The sequence below is a fragment of the Salvelinus alpinus genome, chromosome 36 (assembly GCF_045679555.1).
Source record: "Salvelinus alpinus chromosome 36, SLU_Salpinus.1, whole genome shotgun sequence".
Classification (NCBI taxonomy): domain Eukaryota; kingdom Metazoa; phylum Chordata; class Actinopteri; order Salmoniformes; family Salmonidae; genus Salvelinus; species Salvelinus alpinus.
Window position 1 is genome coordinate 19969629 of NC_092121.1, and position 21463 is coordinate 19991091.

Here is a 21463-nt window from a genome sequence, read left to right on the forward strand (position 1 = left end):
TAACAAACTGACCCTAGCCCCCCGACACATAAACTACTGCAGCATAAATACTGGAGGCTGAGACAGGAGGGGTCAGGAGACACTGTGGCCCCATCCCCACTACAGAGGGTAGTGCGTACAGCCCGGTACATCAATGGGGCCAAGCTTCCTGCCATCCAGGACCTCTATACCAGGCGGTGTCAGAGGAAGGCCCTAAAAATTGCCAAAGACTCCAGCCACACAAGTCATAGACTGTTCTCTCTGCTACAGCACAGCAAGCGGTACCGGAGCGCCAAGTTTAGGTCCAAAAGGTTACTTAACAGCAGCTTCTACCCCCAAACCATAAGACTGCTGAACAATTCATCAAATGGCCACCCGGACTATTTCCATTGACACCCCCCTCCCACCTCCCTTTGTTTTTACACTGCTGCTACTCTCAATGTATTATCTATACACAGTCACTTTACCTCTACCTACATGTACTAATTATCTCAATTACCTTGACTAACCTGTACCCCCACACATTGACTCTGTACCGGTACCCCTTGTAAACAGCCTTGTTACTGTTATTTTATTGTTGCTCTTTTATTATTTTGTACTTCAGTTTATTTAGTAAATACTTTCTAACACTTATTTTTCTTCAAACTGCATTGTTGGTTAATTGGCTTGTAAGTCATCATTTCACTGTAAGGTCCAGCCACCCAAGTCATAGACTGTTCTCTCTGCTACCGCACGGCAAGCGGTACCGGGACGCCAAGTCTAGGTCCAAGGCTAGGTCTCTGTTGTATTCGGTGAATGTGACAAATAACATTTGATTTGATTTGATTGGGGGTTCTCTAGTAGCCTGGTTCCCAGATCTGTTTGTGCTGTCTTGCCAACTCCTATGGTGATTGACGCATGACAATAATAAGAGATAATGAGAGTTACAGGAGTTGGCAACACAAACAGATCTTGGACTCATGCTACTTCTCTATCTCTACCACTGCAGGGAGCCTGTTTATTTATTGTGGTAGGTATACGTTTGTGCTGTATGGGTCTCCCGGTAATCCATATGTGTTGTGATTGATTCAGACCCGAGCCAGACTTCCTGGAGGCTATCTGCTGGTTCCCCATGGTGTTCTACACAGTGGGCTCCATTGACAAGTAAGATAATCCTCCTCGGTACCCTGGTGGCATCATCTGCTTTTCACTCCTACTCTACTTGTTTTCCTCTACTGCTAATTCATACTGTAGCAGCTACACCCCCCGAAGCTGTATATGGATTGATTTTGTTCTGTTCTGTACTGTACATCATATCAGCTAGTCATTCCTGCTCTCTGCTCACTGCTATTTCTCTGTATATGGACAGTGTCAGTTCTGTTCCAATCTTTCTGTCTCAAGACATAAGTCCTATAATCCCAAGCCCCTCGCTCTTTCCCCCTCCCTCTCTCTTTCCCCCTCCCTCTCTCTTTCCCCCTCCCTCTCTCTTTCCCCCTTCCTCTCTCTTTCTCCCTCCCTCTCTCTTTCCCCCTCCCTCTCTCTTTCCCCCTCCCTCTCTCTTTCCCCCTCCCTCTCTCTTTCCCCCTCCCTCGCTCTTTCCCCCTCCCTCTCTCTTTCCCCCTCCCTCTCTCTTTCCCCCTCACTCTCTCTTTCTCCCTCCCTCTCTCTTTCCCTCTCCCTCTCTCTTTCCCTCTCCCTCTCTCTTTCTCCCTCCCTCTCTTTCCCCCTCACTCTCTCTTTCCCCCTCACTCTCTCTTTCCCCCTCCCTCTCTCTTTCTCCCTCCCCTCTCTCTTTCTCCTTCTAGCCTGGACAGTCTGCTGCGTTGTGGGGTGACGTTTGCTGACACCATGGTGGTGGTTGACAAGGAGAGCTCCATGATCGCTGAGGAGGACTACATGGCCGACGCTAAGACCATAGTCAACGTCCAGACCCTCTTTAGGTGGGCTGCTCAGCCATACACAACCATTACACATCCATCACACCATACCATCCTGCAGAATCCAACAAATGTTTGTGTGCATTCATAGATATCTGCATTCAGGAAGCACTCTATATCTAAGAATTTGATTGTGTCTCTTTCCTCTGTCCTCCCAGACTGTTCCCAGCCCTCAGCATCATCACTGAGCTCACCCACCCAGCCAACATGCGCTTCATGCAGTTCAAAGTCAAAGACCACTACTCCCTGGCTCTCTCCAAGCTGGAGAAGGTAACATTGTATTATGGTACTCTCTGTGGTGAGTCGGACCATCCTAGTCAGATCATCTAATGATGGGTCATGTGGGAATGTCAAAAGGAAGTGGTACTCCATTACTGTAATGCTTTTCCATTTCCCTGTCTCTCTCTCTTCCTGTCTCTCTCTCTTCCTGTCTCTCTCTTCCTGTCTCTCTCTTCCGCTCTCTCTCTCTCTCCCTGTCTCTCTCTCTTCCTGTCTCTCTCTCCCTGTCTCTCTCTTCCTGTCTCTGTCTCTCCCTGTCAATTCAATTCAATTTCGATTTAAGGGCTTTATTGGCATGGGAAACATATGTTAACATTGCCAAAGCAAGTGAAGTAGATAATAAACAAAAGCGAAATAAACAATACAAATGTACAGTAAACATTACACTCACAGAAGTTCCAAAATAATATAGACATTTCAAATAATTTCAACTCATATTATGTCTATATACAGTGTTGTAATAATGTGCAAATAGTTAAAGTACAAAAGGGAAAATAAATCAACATAAATATGGGTTGTATTTACAATGGTGTTTGTTCTTCACTAGTTACCCTTTTCTTGTGGCAACAGGTCACAAATCTTGCTGCTGTAATGACACACTGTTTATCAAAATTGGGTTTGTTTTGGAATTATTTGTGGATCTGTGTAATCTGAGGGAAATATGTATCTCTAATATGGTCATACATTTGGCAGAAGGTTATGAAGTGCAGCTCAGTTTCCACCTCATTTGTGGGCAGTGTGCACATAGCCTGTCTTCTCTTGAGAGTCAGGTCTGCCTACAGCGGCCTTTCTCAATAGCAAGGCTATGCTCACTGAGTCTGTACATACTCAAAGCTTTCCTTAAGTTTGGGTCAGTCAGAATGGTCAGGTATTCTTCCACTGTGTACTCTCTGTTTAGAGCCAAATAGCATTCTAGTTTGCTCTGTTTTTTTTGTTAATTCTTTCCAATGTGTCAAGTAATTATCTTTTTGTTTTCTCATGATTTGGTTGCGTCCAATTGTTTTGCTGTCCTGGGACTATGTGGGGTCTGTATGTGTTTGTGAACAGAGTCTTCTCCAGGTTAATCTCTCTGTAGGTGATGGCTTTGTTATGGATGGTTTGGGAATCGCTTCCTTTTAGGTGGTTGGAGAATTTAACGGCTCTTTTCTCTCTCTCTCACTGTCTGTCTCTCTCCCTGTCTGTCTCTCTCCCTGTCTCTCACTCTCCCTGTCTCTCACTCTCCCTGTTTCTCTCCCTATCTCTCTCCCTGTCTCTCCCTCTCCCTGTCTTTCTCTCTCCTTGTCACCCTCTCCCTGTCTTTCTCTCTCCGTCTCTCTCTCTCCCTGTCTCTCTCTCCCTGTTTTCTTATTCCTGTGTATGGTGATCTGATAGAAAGAGAGAGAGAGGGGCTCCAACCTGGTCTTCATGTTTCGTCTACCCTTCGCTGCTGGGAAGGTGTTCAGTGTCAGCATGCTGGATACTCTACTGTATCAGGTTAGTCTGAACTCCCCAGCACAGCAATGCTCCATATTTCAAAACTCAGTCTACAATATTTGTATTGCCCCTTTATTGCTCAATGACCCTCTGTTGTTTGTTGTGTGTTCCCACCAGTCCTTTGTGAAGGACTACATGATTTCCATCACCAGACTGTTGCTGGGACTAGACTCCATGCCTGGCTCAGGCTTCCTCTGTGCTGTGAGTAACTCATCTACTCATTTCCTCAATAGTTATCATCAGAAAGCTATGAAATGTGATGATCAACAATATAATGTATAGTATACAGCCCTGCTTAGATTTTACTAAGGTTGAAGGGACGTTGGTGTAGCTGCCTGGTACTGAGGTTGAAGGAACATTAGTGTAGCTGCCTGGTACTGAGGTTGAAGGGACGTTAGTGTGGCTGCCTGGTACTGAGGTTGAAGGTACGTTAGTGTAGCTGCCTGGTACTGAGGTTGAAGGGACGTTAGTGTAGCTGCCTGGTACTGAGGTTGAAGGGACGTTAGTGTAGCTGCATGGTACTGAGGTTGAAGGAACGTTAGTGTAGCTGCCTGGTACTGAGGTTGAAAAAACATTAGTGTAGCTGCCTGGAACTGAGGTTGAAGGGACGTTAGTGTGGCTACCTGGTACTGAGGTTGAAGGAACATTAGTGTAGCTGCCTGGTACTGAGGTTGAAGGGACGTTAGTGTGGCTGCCTGGTACTGAGGTTGAAGGGACGTTAGTGTGGCTGCCTGGTACTGAGGTTGAAGGGACGTTAGTGTAGCTGCCTGGTACTGAGGTTGAAGGGACGTTAGTGTGGCTGCCTGGTACTGAGGTTGAAGAGACGTTAGTGTGGCTGCCTGGTACTGAGGTTGAAGGACCATTAGAGTAGCTGCCTGGTACTGAGGTTGAAGGTACGTTAGTGTAGCTGCCTGGTACTGAGGTTGAAGGGACGTTAGTGTGGCTGCCTGGTACTGAGGTTGAAGGACCATTAGAGTAGCTGCCTGGTACTGAGGTTGAAGGGGTATTAATGTAGCTGCCTGGAACTGAGGATGATGAAGGTGGGGTGTTTGGGGTCTCATAGATGAAGATCACTGAGGAGGACCTGTGGATCCGCACCTATGGTCGACTCTACCAGAAACTGTGCTCCTCCACCGGTGACATCCCCATCGGCATCTACCGCACTGAAGCCCAAAAGTTACCAGTCTCTGAGGTACCTGTCTGGAAAGAAAGATCATAATTTACAGGAGTCAATGACACCAAGCTGTACATCATCATGATGTTTTAGTGATAAAACATCAACACCCAGAATAAAAACTTGACTCACTCAATAACTGCTGCTTGATATTGGTCTGAGCTGTGTGTGTGTGTGTCTCTCTTTCTCAGTCTCAGGTGTCCATCACAGTGGAGGACTATGAGGACACCAGAGAGCCCAGAGAACCCCTGCTGTCCCGGAGGGGTCCCCACCGCAACTCCACCTCTTCCGAGCCCCCCTCCTCTTCCTCCCACTCCTCGGACCACCCCCTCCTCCGGCGGAAGAGCATGCAGTGGGCCAGAAGGCTGAGCAGGAAGGGGGGTCGTGGGCCCAGTGGGTCGAAGGGGGCCACAGGAAGTGCTGCGGAGAGGATCAGCCAGCAGAGACTGACCCTGTTCAGACGCTCTGAGAGACAGGAGCTCAACGCTCTGGTCCGCACGCGCATGAAACACCTGGGCCTCTCAGCCACCGGATTCAGTGAGTGATGTTGGATATGTTCTGAGGGGTGGATGTGTGGTCATGTAGCACTGCACTGTGCCTGCCTAATGGAATAGAACCGTTTGTTCATAGCTTTGTGTTTTCCTCCACCATTTTTTGTCAACATTACTAAGGAACAACTTAATTGGTATCATTTGAGTTCCTGTGACATGTCATGTTTATTTCCTGTCTTGTGGTGTGTACTTCCTGTGTCAGATGGGATGACGGACCAGGGCAACAGGTTGTCTTACATCCTCATCAACCCCTCTCCTGACACCAGGCTGGAGCTGCACGATGTGGTGTGAGTACACAATATCCTGATGGCTCAGTCAAATCACACATCAATATACTGGTCCAACTTAAATTAAGTCTTGCACATTCACTCAAGAAGAAATCACTAAAGTTAAGTGGGTAACCCTTCATAAAAAAGCCAGCAGGTATAATGGTTTATAATGGTTTATAACTTGTTATAAGAATGTATGAGCATTTGTTAAATGTATTATTCATCTAAGTGTGTCTTGGTGTGTGTGTCCCATGTCCAGGTACTTGATCAGACCAGACCCTCTGTCTCTGTTGCCTAACCAGGGGGGCAGTAGGAAGGTCAGCAACAGCCGCTCCGAGGGCCACAGGTTCGACACACAGAACAGCACCCATTTGTGAGCGTAGACAACAGAACTCAGCAGCATAGTGGGAGTGGAGAGAGAAACGAGAGAGAGAAAGAGAGACAGAGAGAGTGCGCGAGAGAGACAGAGAGAGAGTGAGGGAGAGAAAGAGAGAGAGAGAAACAGAGACAGAGAGAGAGAGTGAGGGAGAGAAAGAGAGAGAGAGAAAGAGAGAGAGGGGGGAGATATACTATAGGGAAGGACACATGTTCCACATCTACTCTGAACAGACAGTCACAGCTGTCACTTAGTTTTCTATTCTGAAACTCTCAAATGCATGGACCTTTTCTACAAGCTGATTGGTTTAATTTATGCACCGTTTCATTTTTGAAGTGGAGAGCTGGGGACACAGAAGTGCATTCAATGAACTTGTATTTTTATTTATGTATGTGCATGTACTGTATGTGTGTTATGAGCCAGACACTGCCATGTATATCTGGACAGCCAAAGGAAGACATTTCCAAATGACTGTTATTTTTCTGTCTCTATGTGGTTGTGTGTGTCGAGGTGATTGCAGCCGAGCCAACAGTATGCTGATCTGGCGTTTCATAAATATTTTTTGTACCTTTTTATCTGATCGTACTGTTACTTTAACTCTCAGTCAGTTCCCACTTTCATCTTTAAGCTCACCAGCAGCAGAGGAAGCCAAAGAGCAGTGATCACCTGTCAATTTCCACAATTATAGAGCTAGCAGGCATACACTAATGCTGGATAATCTATAACACCATTTACTGTCTTCAGAAAGAAAGGGAAAAGCCTTGAAGGAGTGACCCAGTCGATGAGTATCTCTTGAACAAAGCTAATATTCGTTTACTGATTCTTTATGATGTAACTTTATGGATAGTTCTAAGTGGCCAAGGCCAGCCTTTCTGTCTCTGTTAGTTAGTTATTTAGTTAGTGTTTACCCTTCCCCACATCTCCTCAACCAGCTCGCTATTCTATTATTGTCATGCATGTTGGAGAGTCATGCATGTGGAGACCAAGGACTTGAAAGCCGTGTGAATCTTTGTCTAAAACCCAGCAGAGGTTTAGCAGAGATGGTGGCGCCACCGTGTGGTGAGAATGCTGCTCAGCATCCCTGCACTACAGTGCCCTCATTCAGTGCTGTTTCAACAGATATGGAAATATGTATACAGTATATTAAAGTTGCTATACATCTACTCTTTCAATGGCTCAGTTTGATTTCCAGTTCATTTTCAAAGCTGTCATTATACTCTCACACTGTAGCCAAGCTTGGCTGCCGTGCCAGTCTATCTTGTTCCCCCAGTTATCGCTTGCTGTGATCATATGTTTGTATTGGTGCCAGTCTGCTCTGAAGGTTATGCTTATCAATAGAGGTGTTTTCCTATCCTTATGAATCCCCTAATGGTCTGAATGCAGTCTCCGATAACGAGGGAACATTGCCTTTACATTTTAACCGTGCTGTAACGCTGAACTTCAGCGATACAGATTGAATACGGCCCTATGCGTTTTATAAACATACAGAACATATATATAATTATAAACTGGGTGGCTCGGGCCCTGAATGCTGATTGGCTGACAGCCATGGTATATCAGACCGTATAGCACGGATATGACAAAACATTTATTTTTACTGCTCTAATTACGTTGGTAACCAGTTTATAATAGCAATAAGGCACCTCGGAGGATTGTGGTATATGGCCAATATGCCATGGCTAAGGGCTGTGTCCAGGCACTCCGCTTTGCGTCGTAGGTAAGAACAGCCCTTAGCCGTGGTATAGTGGCCATATACCACACCTCCTCGTGCCTTATTGCTTAAATAGACCACCATTATGACCACCATTTTATGTATTAGGGTTCCTTCACTTTCCATTTATCACACTGGTTCACATTCAGTCCTACTCTCACAGAAACCCACTGCCTCTATTATTATACTCTAACCTACTCACTCACACACTCACAAACAAATATACAGTCGTTATTAATGACTCAATAGATTAGATTACTACTGCAAGGAAACACACACTACCCTCTGACACAATAAATCCCTGTTATTGTGAGTGTGGCAGTAGTAGGATGATTAAGGGTGTCACTGAGAGGGAAATCAGCCATATCACCTCCCATGAGCAGCGTCATCATGAGTCGTTTACCTCCCTCTAAGAACCACAGTGCTGGCCCAAGTGCTTTCCACTTCTTTTTATTGAACCTTTATTTAACTAGGCAAGTCAGTTAAGAACACATTCTTATTTACAATGACAGCCTTCCTCGGCCAAACTCTCCCCTTACCCGGGACGACGCTGGACAATTGTGCTCTGCCCTTAGGAACTCCCGATCACGGCCGGTTGTGATACAGCCCGGGATCAAACCAGGGTCTGTAGTAACGCCTCTAGCACTGAGATGCAGTGCCTTAGACTGCTGCGCCACTCAGGAGATGGTTTGTCCATGCCGTGGGAAGCGTCCTCTCATCAGCTTCCTGAATCTGATCCACCTTCTGCTCCCAAAGCTGAGTTGTTTACATTACCTCATTCATCTTCCATTGTTCAATGGACACACAGCTTTTAGCTGCAGTCCAGGCTGCGTCCCCATGGCTACTGTTGGCTTAGCTCTCATCACAATTTACATTATGTAACTTCCCACTGGGCACAGACTCAATTCAACGTCTATTTCACGTTGGTTCAACGTAATTTCATTGAAATGACGTGGAAAGAATGTTGATTCAACCAGTGAGTGCCCAGTGGGTTCTTTTTCATTTGCAACCATCAGGTATGGTATTAACGTCCTTAATTTCCCATACACAACCCCTTCTGCCCATCGCACACACACACACACGCACGCACGCACGCACGCACGCACGCACGCACGCACGCACGCACGCAGGCAGGCACGCACGCACACACACACACACACACACACACACACACACACACACACACACACACACACACACACACACACACACACACACACACACATACACATACACACACACACACACACACACACACACACACGACTCAGCATACTACCTCATATACACAATCTAATGTGGACTGGGTGTGGTGAGGCTACAGAATAAACACTCAATGAAAATAATTGACGTTATAAATGGGGTGAGAAGGAGAGAACAGTCACACACTCCAGGTCGAGGCAGAGACTGAAAGGAGAAGAAATGGCAGCTAAAGCATGCAGCGTCCTGATCACGGGGGCCAACCGAGGCCTGGGTTTGGTGGAGTTTCCCTGGCCGGTCTGACAGTTATTAGCCTGCTGCCGAGACCTAGACGGGCTCAGAGCTGAGGTGAGAGCAGAGCTGCTGGAGCAGAGAGAGGAGATAGGAGTGTTCCTTATTCCATGTTGTTCTTAGGGCAGCTATGTCCTTGAGGGCAGAGCCATGTATTTAGAGAGTTGGGTAAACTTTTAGAATGTTCTATTTTGTTTTAATTCTAGACATTCAGTGACATAGCCTTATTTAAATCAAATCAAATCAAATGTTATTGGTCACATACATACAGTATATTTAGCAGATGTTATTGCGGGTGCTCCAACAGTGCAGTAATATCTAACAATTCACAAAAATACACACAAATCTAAAAGTAATGGAATTAAGAAATATATAAATATTAGGACGAGCAATGTCGGAGTGGCATTGACTAAAATGCAGTAGAATTGAATATAGTATATATATGAGATAAGTAAAGCAGTATGTAAACATTATTAAAGTGACCAGTGATTCCATGTCTATGTATATGGGGCAGCAGCCTCTAAGGTGCAGGGTTGAGTAACCGGGTGGTAGCCGGCTAGTGATGGCTATTTAATAGTCTGATGGCCTTGAGAAAGAAGCTGTTGTCAGTCTCTCGGTCCCAACTTTGATGCACCTGTACTGACCTCTCCTTCTGGATGATAGCGGGGTGAACATGCCATGGCTCATGTTGTTGATGTCCTTGATGATCTTTTTGGCCTTCCTGTGACATCGAGTGCTGTAGGTGTCCTGGAGGGCAGGCAGTGATGCGTTAGGCAGACTGCACCACCCTCTGAAGAGCCCTGCGGTTGCGGGCGGTGCAGTTGCCGTACCAGGCGGTGAAACAGCCCAACAATTATGCATCTTTAAAAGTTTGTGAGGGTCTTAGGGGCCAAGATTCATTTCTTCAGCCTCCTGAGGTTGAAGAGGTTCTGTTGCGCTTTCTTCACCACACTGTCTGTGTGGGTGGACCATTTCAGATTGTCAGTGATGTGTATGGCGAGGAACTTGAAGCTTTCCACCTTCTCCACTGCGGTCCCATCGATGTGGATAAGGGCGTGCTCCCTCTGCTGTTTCCTGAAGTACACGATCAGCTTCTTCATTATGTTGACGTTGAGTGAGAAATTATTTTCCTGACACCACTCCGCCAGGGCCCTCACCTCCTCCATGTTGGTAATCAGACCTACTACTGTTGTGTGGTCTGCAAACTTGATGATTGAGTTGGAGGCGTGATTGGCCACGCAGTAATGGGTGAACAGGGAGTACAGGAGGGAGCTGAGCACGCACCCTTGTGGGGCCCCTGTGTTGAAGATCAGCGAAGTGGAGATTTCCTATCTTCCCCACCTGGGGGCGGCCCGTCAGGAAGTCCAGAACCTAGTGGCACAGGGCGGGGTTCAGACCAGGGCCCCAAGCTTAATGATGAGTTTGGAGGGTACTATGTTGTTGAATACTGAGCTGTAGTCAATGAACAGCATTCTTAGGTAGGTATTCCTCTTGTCCAGATGGGATAGGGCAGTGTGCTGGTGGTGATTAAATATTCCCCATATAATGATAATAGGGCGCTCACACGGCTGCCTTAGAATGTTTAAATAGTGTCATGTAAATGCATCATAATGCACAAACCTCAATGCCCCAACTCTCTAAATACATGACTCTGCTTGAAGGCAAACTCCACTGAATAAGGAAAACTCTACTGAGCAAAGATAGAAAATAAAGCCTTCCTGGAGATGTACTTTCTGTGTCTAACCAACAATGTGTCCTTTGTGTTTATGGGTCTGCTAGACCTGGCAAAGAAGCACCCCGATGTCATCACTGTCATCCGTCTTGGTGAGTACTCGCTCTGTTCCATTCTTCTGTTTCTTCACGCTCTAGCACTAGGATTATTGAGCCTATTAATGGCACTGTTGTCAATCTCACCAGTCACAGCATGCACTTGTATTGCCTGTACTGTATGAATCACGTGGCAGAGTGCCAGGTTACTCTGAGCTGGCCAGCTGGGATGTTAGACTGGATACTGGGGTTGACTAGCCCCAGATCTGTTTGTGCTTTCAGGACAATTACTATTAGGGGTGGCAAGACAGCACAAACAGATCTGGGGCTAGTCTAACGGTTGACTGACAGACTCTTTCTCCTCTGTGTCTGTCAGACGCCACAGACCCCTGCAGCATTAAGTCAGCCAGGTGGGCAGTCTGGTGGGGAAGGCTGGGCTCAACCTGCTGGTAAACAACACGGGGGTGCTGACTCACGGCACCACGCAGACCACAGGTACCCAGGAAATGCAGGCTGCATTCAACACCAACATCATGGGCCCCATGGACGTCACTAAGGTGAGGGCAGAGAGCCAGAAAAACACACATACAAATACGTTTTAGAGGAGATTAAAAATGTCTTTGTTTTTCCTAATGTCTGCAAACAAAAGGTGCAGAATATGGAAGAATGATTCATCATTTTTGTTTTCTCTGTCTCCCTCGCTGTCCCTGTCGCCCACATAAGGAGTTTCTGCCCTATCTACAGTCAGCAGCCACAGCCAGTGGGAAACCAGGAATGTCCTGCAGTAAGCCAGCTGTGGTCAGCATTTCCAGCACGGTGGCCTCCATGGCAACCGTCAAGGAGATGTATTCTTTCTTCCCTATGGCATCAGCAAAGTAAACAGACCTCTGTTACCCTGCCTGTCATAACACATCCTCTCCAATCACATTATATTCCCTGTCGGGTTAGCCCAGCCATGTCAGTGGAGGCTGGTGTCAATTTAAATCGGCGGACGGGCTCTTTGTAATGGCTGGAATGGAATACATGTCGTGTGTCTGATGAGTTTGAAACCTTTTCATTCATTCCGTAGTCATGGTTCTACATCCAATCTATTGTCCTGTATCCTCTCCTCTTTAACAGCCTCCCTCCCTTCTCTCTTCCTGCTCCTCCTTTCCTCTCCTCTCAGGCTGGTCTGAACATACTGACGCTTTGGGCTACAGAGGAGTTCAGGAAGGATGAGATCCTGTTTGCGGTCCTGCACCCGGGCTGGGTCCGTACTGACATGGGTAGAGAAGGGGTGAGTCTGACTGGCAGGGTGCTTCTATTAAGCACATTGACCTCAGGGGTGGGAAAGGATGTAATGAACTATGTTTAAGCACCTTAGAGCAGTGTTGTCCCAATAGTCCATCAGGAGCAGGAGTCAGAACCCAATAGTGGGTCGTGGCATAAGCATAAAACTGGGCTTTGGTCTGATGTTCTGTTTTGATTATCTGGAGGGGTCAAGACAAAATTTGAAAGGCTTTGATTAGTCAATTCCACTAATGCCACAGAGGCCGACCATGTATGTGTTTACTATGACCACCAGGCGGCGATCGATGCTCCAAAGATTGTGGAAGGACTCCTGCGCGTGATGGACTCCCTTACTGAGAAACAGACTGGGGCCTTCCTGGACTACGAGGGCAAAGTCATGCCTTGTTAAACTCATTGGATTGTACTGAACACTGGAGAACTCTGAACACAATCTTTTATAATCGTTCTATAAACCTTCTATAAATATGCATCAAATTAACATGAGTACAATCAAGTGGTATCCCCCCAAAATGTATTCAATTGAGAAGAAAAAAAAATAACATTTTGGGGCTTTTATATACAGGAATTGTTATATTCATTGCGTCGTATCGAATATCTTCATTCAACTCACACATGCTTTTTACTACACATTCCATAACATGTGTCACGATCGTTGGTATAATTATCGGACCAAACTGCAGCGCGATATGGTTTCCACATCTTTTATTTAAAGTAAGTGAACCACACAACAAAACAATAAAGACTAAACGAAACGTGACGACAATGGAGAGCTAACATGCAACTACACATAAACAATATCCCATAAAACACAGGTGGAACAAATGCTACTTAAATATGATCCCCAATTAGAGACAACGATAGCCAGCTGCCTCTAATTGGGAATCATACCAAACACCAACATAGAAAAACTCAACTAGAACCCCACATAGAAAATAATAACTAGAAAACCCCCCAGTCACGCCTTGACCTACTATACCATAGAAAAACAAAGGCTCTCTATGGGTCAGGGCGTGAAAACATGGCAAAAAAAACAATGTCAAATGGAGTCTTTCGGTAATAATCAGTATCTAATTTCTTCTATCGATAAAGTCAAAAGGCAATCAAAAAAATCTCTAAAAGATCTTACAAAATGTTTTCCACAAACACCGTGCCAAACATTTCACTACGTCATTACCTATGTGTCTTGAGGCTGGATATGTGCCTTGGATGTACAGCTACCACTCTCTTTGAATGGTGCTGTCAGAACCCCTCCTCATCACCAGGTGGCGCTGTTCCACACAGCCACTTTGACCGGGCAGATCTTCAGCGGGCCGGGGTTGTTGCCATTGATGTTGGCTCCAGGGCAGAAGAATGGGAACATCCTTTCAGTGAAGAAATCCTTGAAGGTGTAGATGGACGTCATATTAACAGGGTTGGAGAAGGTCACCTCCCCAGAGTCGTAGTCCAGCTGCACCCTGACCCTCTTCAGCTCCCCTGTCAGTTTGAGAGGGGTGCGTGGCCGGGTCATGGCCATATACTCACCCTCGCAGTGGGAGATCATCCACAAGCCGCCCTCAGGGCAGCCTGAGATCCGGCCCTTCCTGTTGATGGACTCCTTGACCACACCCAGCATCCAGTCGTCCTTGTCCCCCACCTCTACCTCCCAGGCGTGGCAGCCGGTGGTGAAGCCCTCAGAGCCCAGGACGAACACGAAGTGGTCAAAACGCTCTGGGTTGTCTGGGAGCACCTGCACATGACCACTGTTGGTCACACTGGTCAGGTCCTTGTTCAGAGAGAGCCAGGAGTAGGCCGTGTTAGGATCCAGAGTCACAGGAGCTGGGAGATGGAGAAAAGGGCTTCAGTGATGGAAACAGTTTTAGAAAATATTTACATGTTGTGGATCTAGTAATAAATGAATTATCGTACATCTATACGAGTTAGTAGAAGTTCACTAGAACATTAGTTAATGCAGTTATAGCTAGCTAGATACCCAACAAGCCAAAGACTGGAGCATAAACAATCTACTGTAGTCTTGCTATACATACTGTACTCCACCAGCCCCACCATCTTCTCCCAGACCTTGTACTTGAGGGAGCTGACATGCTTCGCCACGTTGATCATAGCACCTGAGATCTCCTCTGGACCCTTCTGAGGTATCACAGCTCTGCAACAATATAACAGCCAGTTAGTTCTAGTTTGGTACATTACATTATAAGGGTATTAGGTACTCAAGTCAAAACACTTACCTCTTCTTTGTGTTTCTGTAGTTCTGAAAAGGGAACAAGACAAATGTTTTGTAACTGTTTGTACTGTTAATACTGCTGGTTTATAAAAGTTTCTATTATTTTTACCTGGAGGAAAAGAGCATCACTGGAGGCTATGTCATTATCAATAGCGATGATGGCATGAGAGAGGGTGAGGATGTCTGCCGTGATGCCCTCTGTCTTCTTCCTCACCAGATGTCTCTTCTGCTCATCTTCCTCCTGTAGGATAGCTATCCTGGCTTCCTCCTCATTCTGAAGGAACTGCCTGAGCTGCTCAAACTCCTCTCTGATGTGATTCTCTGTCTGCTGGGTCTGGCTCTGGACAAACAGGAGAAACGGGTCATAGGAGAGATACAATCTTATATATAACTCCAGAACAGTGGCACACAATTGCAGACATTTGTCAAAACGTTGTTTTGGTAGGCAAGCCATTGACAACAAAGTCTCTTACAACCTAGACATGTCTGATTTGTGTGATAAATTCAATCAATTCAAAATAACTTTATTATCCCTCAAGGGGAAATTGCTTGGTCAAACACCAGGCACTTGTACTGCTTGCTCAAATACAAGGCACAAAGCATATTGACTGCTTTGTCCACATGAGGATATACTGTACACAAGTTATAAGACCATATTTTCAAGGGTTTGTTATTTCAAAGGCATTCCTGCAACTGTTGACAGACTAACAGTGTGTGAGCTAAACATCAGTCAGTGTTGTGTTGGGATCTGCTGATGTCCCACAGTTTCGGACGCCCTGTTTGTTGATACCTTGATGTGCACAGTTGTGTCATCACACTCCTGCTTGGCTTCATAGAGGCCACGGAGGCTCTTCTTCAGAGCGATCAATTCTTTCTTCATTTCTTCCTGAGGGAGAAAGCGGAGGGGGAGAGAGAGAGATGGAGGGGAAGAACGTTTTTAGAGATACTACTGTAAAGTGAATAAGAGCGTCTGGAAGCTTAGCTCAAGCAAATCTAGCCATGTAAACACGAACGTCAACGGCAGAGCTAAAGCTCATCTGAGGTCGTGCATAGGCTGCTGTTTAACCGTAATCACAATACTTTGGTGATATTTTTTTGGTGACACCATATTCTATGGTTTTTGGAGTACCGTCTGCAACTGCACACAGACATTTACAATAGAAAAGTTTATTCTGAATCGAGAATTAATTAAGTATTACCAGGTAAGGGTTAGTTGAAAAATTGCTGCCAGTGCTTTGCACTAGCATTTGCACTAGCATACGGTGTAACCGTGTAAGGAAGCATTCACGTATCACCTTACAATGTGTATTTTTTTTTATTTATTTTTTTATCCAACTAGCAGATACAGTATCAATGGCTCTGGCTCCCTTTCGAAATGTCACTGTTGTGAAATCTGGCACATCAATAACAATCATGTTTCACAATAGTTATGTTTGATTGCTGACTGTACTGCTTCAAGTTTTATACTGTTGCTAAAACGAGCTGGATTAAGAACACATTTTCAAGGTAGTATGGTCAATATAAAGTAGTATATCTGAATAAAAACTGTGAAATTAAAAGATTATCTGACAGAATACAATATTTGCAACACCATAAAAGAGAGGGTTACACAACCATCCAAAAGTGAATGATACGAGACAAGCCATTCTAACCTTGAGCTCCTGGGCCCCCTCCTCCAGTGGGATCACACAGTGGCCCTGGTGCCTCTTAGACGTGTGACACACACAGCAGAGCACCTCGGCATCGTCCTGGCAGAACATCTTCAGCACCTCCCTGTGTGTGTGGCACTTCGCCTCAGACTTCACTGGGATGCCCCCTCTGTCCGGCCCTCCGCCCGCCTCGCCCTGGCTCCTCTGCTCCCTGAAGAAGGTATCGGCCACGTTCTTCAGAGCCAGGCTCACTGTGGGTTCCGTCAGGGAACACTTCCTGCGACACACAGGACACTCGCGCCTCGCCTTCTTCTGGTTCCAGAACTGCTGCAGGCAGGCCCGGCAGAAGCTGTGGGTGCACTTGAGCACCACAGGGTCCCTGAAGATCTCGCAGCACACAGAGCAGGTTAGCTCATCCTCCAGCATGGAGCTTGAGTGAGAGGACACGGCCCTGGGCCGCAGAGCCATGACCACCTTGGGGCTCTGTAAGAACGAAGGTTTCCCAGGCTGGGAGGAAGCCCGTGGACGCAGCGCCATGACTGGCTCCTGCACTGTAGCTAGAGACTACTGTGGTGTATTCCCTTTTCAGTGGAGGAAATATCTTTCAGCAGTGCTGTAGCATCTACTCTTTCCTGAGGAAAGCTCTCTGCCAGCTCTATCTCACATCCAGGAACAGACACTGGACTGACAGCTAAGGACACACAACATAGTAAATGAGGGACATGAGATCACATCCTATGGGTGACCTGGACTTGTAGAACAGGTCCTGCTCCGCCCCCCAAGGGAAAAATGTTTTTAAAAGCCAAATCACGTCCCCTGGCCTCCTACCTACTGTACCTGCCCACAACAGGATTCTAAGAAACTAGTCCTTAGTTATTATGCCCAACTGACCTCCCAGTCAGAGTCAGTCTGCCTGTTTCTGGGTAAAGCCTGGAGCAACAGGTGCTGCGGTGGGAGTAGGGTTAGGAGGCCTCCGACTGGGCATAAACTGGTTGAATCAACATTGTTCCAACGTAATTTGTCAGCGTATTTTGATGTGGAATCTACGTGGAAAATACATTGGATTTGAAAAAAGTAATCAAAGTAAACTGTGGTTTTGAAGGTGAAATTTCAACCACAGGATTATATCATCATTGTAACACATTTTTAACGTAGACAAATCTTCCCACTGGGCACAGATGTCAATTCAACGTCTATTCCACGTTGGTTCACTGTAATTTCATTGAAATGACATGGAAAAAACGTTGAGTCAACCAGTGTGTGCCCAGTGCGTTGTATAAAATATGTTGAATTTGTACCTTTGAAATGTAGTCAGATGCAGTGGCTGCCCATCCATTAGGGTGTTAGAGGCGGTGCCCCACTTGTGATAGGTCAACAACAACAAAAAATCCACATATATATATTATATATATATACAGTACCAGTCAAAAGTTTGGACACACCTACTCATTCTAGGGTTTTTATTTATTTTACTATTTTCTACAACCTTTATTTAACTAGGCAAGTCAGTTAAGAACTCATTCTTATTTACAATGACGGCCTACCCCGGCCAAACCCAGAATACGCTGGGCCAATTGTGTGCCTCCCTATGGGACTCCCAATCACGGCCGGATGAGATACAGCCTGGATTCAAACTAGGGACTATAGTGACGCCCTCTTGCACTGAGATGCAGTGACTTAGACCCCTGCGCCACTCGGGAGCAGCAGTAATAATAGTGAGCAGAATAATAGTGAAGACATCAAAATTACAGTTGAAGTCAGACGTTTACATACACTTAGGTTGGAGTCATTAAAACTAGTTTACATACACTAAGTTGATTGTGCCTTTAAACAGCTTGGAAAATTCCAGAAAATTATTTCATGGCTTTAGAAGCTTCTGATAGGCTAATTGACATAATTTGAGTCAATTGGAGGTGTACCTGTAGATGTATTTCAAGGCCTACCTTCAAACTCAGTGCCTCTTTGCTTGACATCATGGGATTATCAAAAGAAATCAGCCAAGACCTCAGAAAAAAATTGTAGATCTCCACAAGTCCGGTTCATCCTTGGGAGCAATTTCCAAATGCCTGAAGGTACCACGTTCATCTGTACAAACATTAGTACGCAAGTATAAACACCATAGGACCACGCAGCCATCATACCGCTCAGGAAAGAGACGTTCTGTCTCCTAGAGATGAACGTACTTTGGTGTGAAAAGTGCAAATCAATCCCAAAACAACAGCAAAGGACCTTGTGAAGATGCTGGAGGAAACAGGTACAAAGTATCTATATCCACAGTAAAACGAGTCCTATATCGACATAACCTGAAAGGCCACTCAGCAAGGAAGAAGCCACTGCTCCAAAACCGTCATAAAAAAGCCAGACTACGGTTTGCAACTGCACATGGGGACAAAGATCGTACTTTTTGGAGAAATGTCCTCTGGTCTGATGAAACAAAAATAGAACTGTTTGGCCATAATGAACCTCGTTATGTTTGGAGGAAAAAGGGGGAGGCTTGCAAGCCGAAGAACACCATCCCAACCATGAAGCACAGGGTTGGCAGCATCATGTTGTGGGGGTGCTTTGCTGCATGAGGACTAGTGCACTTCACAAAATATATGGCATCATGAGGTAGGAAAATTATGTGGACATATTGAAGCAACATCTCAAGACATCAGTCAGGAAGTTAAAGCTTGGTCACAAATGGGTCTTCCAAATGGACAATGACCCCAAGCATACTTCCAAAGTTGTGGCAAAATGGCTTAAGGACAACAAAGTCAAGGTATTGGAGTGGCCATCACAAAGCCCTGACCTCAATCCCATAGAAAATGTGTGGGCAGAACTGAAAAAGCGTGTGCGAGCAAGGAGGCCTACAAACCTGACTCAGTTACACCAGCTCTGTCAGGGGGAATGGGCCAAAATTCACCCAACTTATGAGAAGCTTGCGGAATGCTACCCGAAACGTTTGACCCAAGTTAAACAATTTAAAGGCAATGCTACCAAATACTAATTAAGTGTATGTAAACTTCTGACCCACTGGGAATGTGATGAAAGAAATAAAAGCTGAAATAAATAATTCTCTCTTCTATTATTCTGACATTTCACATTCTTAAAGTGAAGTGGTGATCCTAACTCACCTAAGACAATTTCTACTAGGATTAAATGTCAGGAATTGTGAAAAACGGAGTTTAAATGTATTTGGCTAAGGTGTATGTTAACTCCTGACTTCAACTGTATGAAATAACACATATGGAATCATGAAGTAACCAAAAAAGTGTTAAACAAATCAAAATATGTTTTATATCTGGGATTCTTCAAAGTAGCCACCCTTTGCCTTGATGACAGCTTTGCAAGCTCTTGGCATTCTCTCTACCAGCTTCATGAGTTTGTCACCTGGAATGCATTTCAGTTAACAGGTGTGCCTTGTTAAAAGTCAATTTGTGGAATTTCTTTCCTTCTTAATGCGTTTGAGCCAATCAGTTGTGTTGTGATAAGGTAGGGTGGTATACAGAAGATTGACCTATTTGGTAAAAGACCAAGTCCATATTATGACAAGAACAGCTCAAAAAAGCAAAGAGAAATGACAGACCATCCTTACTTTAAGACATGAAGGTCAGTCAATCCGAAACATTTCAAGAACTTATACAGTTTTTTCAAGTGCAGTCACAAAAACCCTAAAGCCCTATGATGAAACTGGATCTCATGAGGACCGCCACAGGAAAGGAAGACCAAGAGATAACTGCACCTCATATTACAGCCCAAATAAATGCTTCACAGAGTTCAAGTAAAAGAAACATCTCAACATCAAAAACAAATGCACCTTTATTTAACCAGGTAGGCTAGTTGAGAACAAGTTCTCATTTACAACTGCGACCTGGCCAAGATAAAGCAAAGCAGTGTGACACAAACAACAACACAGAGTTACACATGGAATAAACAAACATACAGTCAATAATACAACAGAGAAAGTCTATATACAGTGTGTGCAAATGAGGTAGGATAAGGGGGGTGAGGCAATACATAGGCCATAGTGGCAAAATTATTACAGTATGGCAAATTAAACACGGGTGATAGATGTGCAGAAGATGAGTGTGCAAGAAGCAGTACTGGGTTGCAAAGGAGCAAAATAAATAACAATATGGTGATGAGGTAGTTGGATGGGCTATTTACAGATTGGCTATGTACAGGTGCAGTGATCTGTGAGCTGCTCTGACAGCTGGTGCTTAAAGCTAGTGAGGGAGATATGAGTCTCCAGCTTCAGTGATTTTTGCAGTTCGTTCCAGTCATTGGCAGCAGAGAACTGGAAGGAAAGGCGGCCGAATGAGGAATTGGCTTTGGGGGTGACCAGTGAAATATACCTGCTGGAGCGCGTGCTGCGGGTGGGTGCTGCTATGTTGACCAGTGAGCTGAGATAAGGCGGGGCTTTACCAAGCAACGACTTATAGATGACCTGGAGCTAGTGGGTTTGGCAAGTTGGAGGCCACGGAAGGAGAGTTGTATGGCATTGAAGCTTGTCTGGAGGTTAGTTAACACAGTGTCCAAAGAAGGGCCATAAGTATACAGAATAGTGTCGTCTGCGTAGAGGTGGATCAGAGAATCACCAGCAGCAAGAGCGACATCATTGATGTATACAGAGAAAAGAGTCGGCCAGAGGATTGAACCCTGTGGCACCCCCATAGAGACTTCCAGAGGTCCGGACAACAGGCCCTCCGATTTGACACACTGAACTCTGTCTGAGAAGTAGTTGGTGAACCAGGCGAGGCAGTCATTGAGAAACCAAGGCTGGTGAGTCTGCCGATAAGAATGTGGTGATTGACAGAGTCGAAAGCCTTGGCCAGGTCGATGAATACAGTTGCACAGTATTGTCTGTTATCAATAGAGGTTATGATATCGTTTAGGACCTTGAGCGTGGCTGAGGTGCACCCATGACCAGCTCGGAAACCAGACTGCATAGCGGAGAAGGTACGGTGGGATTCGAAATGGTCGGGTATCTGTTTGTTAACTTGGCTTTCGAAGACCTTAGAAAGGCAGGGTAGGATAGATATAGGTCTGTAGCAGTTTGGGTATAGAGTGTCTCCCCCTTTGAAGAGGGGGATGACCGCGGCAGCTTTTCAATCTTTGGGGATCTCAGACGATGAGAAAGAGAGGTTGAACAAGCTAGTAATAGCTGTGTGAATGGTCGAATTGCTGCAAAGAAACCACTATTAAAGGACACTAATAAGAAGAGACTTGCTTGGGCCAAGAAACATGAGCAATGGTCATTAGACCACTGGAAATCTGTGCTTTGGTCTGATGAGTCCAAATTTGCGATTTTTGGTTCCAACCGCCGTGTCTTTGT

The 21463-nt window shown here is 45.5% G+C and overlaps 2 protein-coding genes and 1 pseudogene across 2 annotated transcripts in view; 2 read left to right on the top strand and 1 right to left on the bottom strand.

Moving 5' to 3' along the window:
* Window positions 1-7180, top strand: part of LOC139565107 (potassium channel subfamily T member 2-like) — a 96110-nt gene extending 88930 nt beyond the window's left edge. Inside the window, exons 23-31 of the mRNA XM_071385194.1 lie at window positions 1051-1122; window positions 1764-1898; window positions 2054-2165; window positions 3546-3647; window positions 3765-3848; window positions 4711-4839; window positions 5013-5358; window positions 5575-5659; window positions 5901-7180. Coding sequence (XP_071241295.1) covers window positions 1051-1122; window positions 1764-1898; window positions 2054-2165; window positions 3546-3647; window positions 3765-3848; window positions 4711-4839; window positions 5013-5358; window positions 5575-5659; window positions 5901-6018 — 1183 coding nt within the window. The 3' untranslated portion in view covers window positions 6019-7180. The remainder of the gene's footprint in view (window positions 1-1050; window positions 1123-1763; window positions 1899-2053; window positions 2166-3545; window positions 3648-3764; window positions 3849-4710; window positions 4840-5012; window positions 5359-5574; window positions 5660-5900) is intronic.
* A 1733-nt stretch (window positions 7181-8913) lies between these two features.
* LOC139564867 (uncharacterized) lies at window positions 8914-12754 on the top strand (annotated as a pseudogene).
* Window positions 12755-12961: 207 nt separating this feature from the next.
* Window positions 12962-16832, bottom strand: LOC139565231 (E3 ubiquitin-protein ligase TRIM35-like). Its single transcript, XM_071385402.1, has 6 exons — window positions 16150-16832; window positions 15288-15383; window positions 14607-14837; window positions 14502-14524; window positions 14301-14419; window positions 12962-14091 (listed from the first exon to the last, which is right to left on the bottom strand). The coding sequence occupies exons 1-6, from the start codon at window positions 16681-16683 to the stop codon at window positions 13532-13534; spliced, it is 1563 nt and encodes a 520-aa protein (XP_071241503.1). The 5' UTR covers window positions 16684-16832; the 3' UTR covers window positions 12962-13531.
* Between the last annotated feature and the right edge of the window lie 4631 nt (window positions 16833-21463).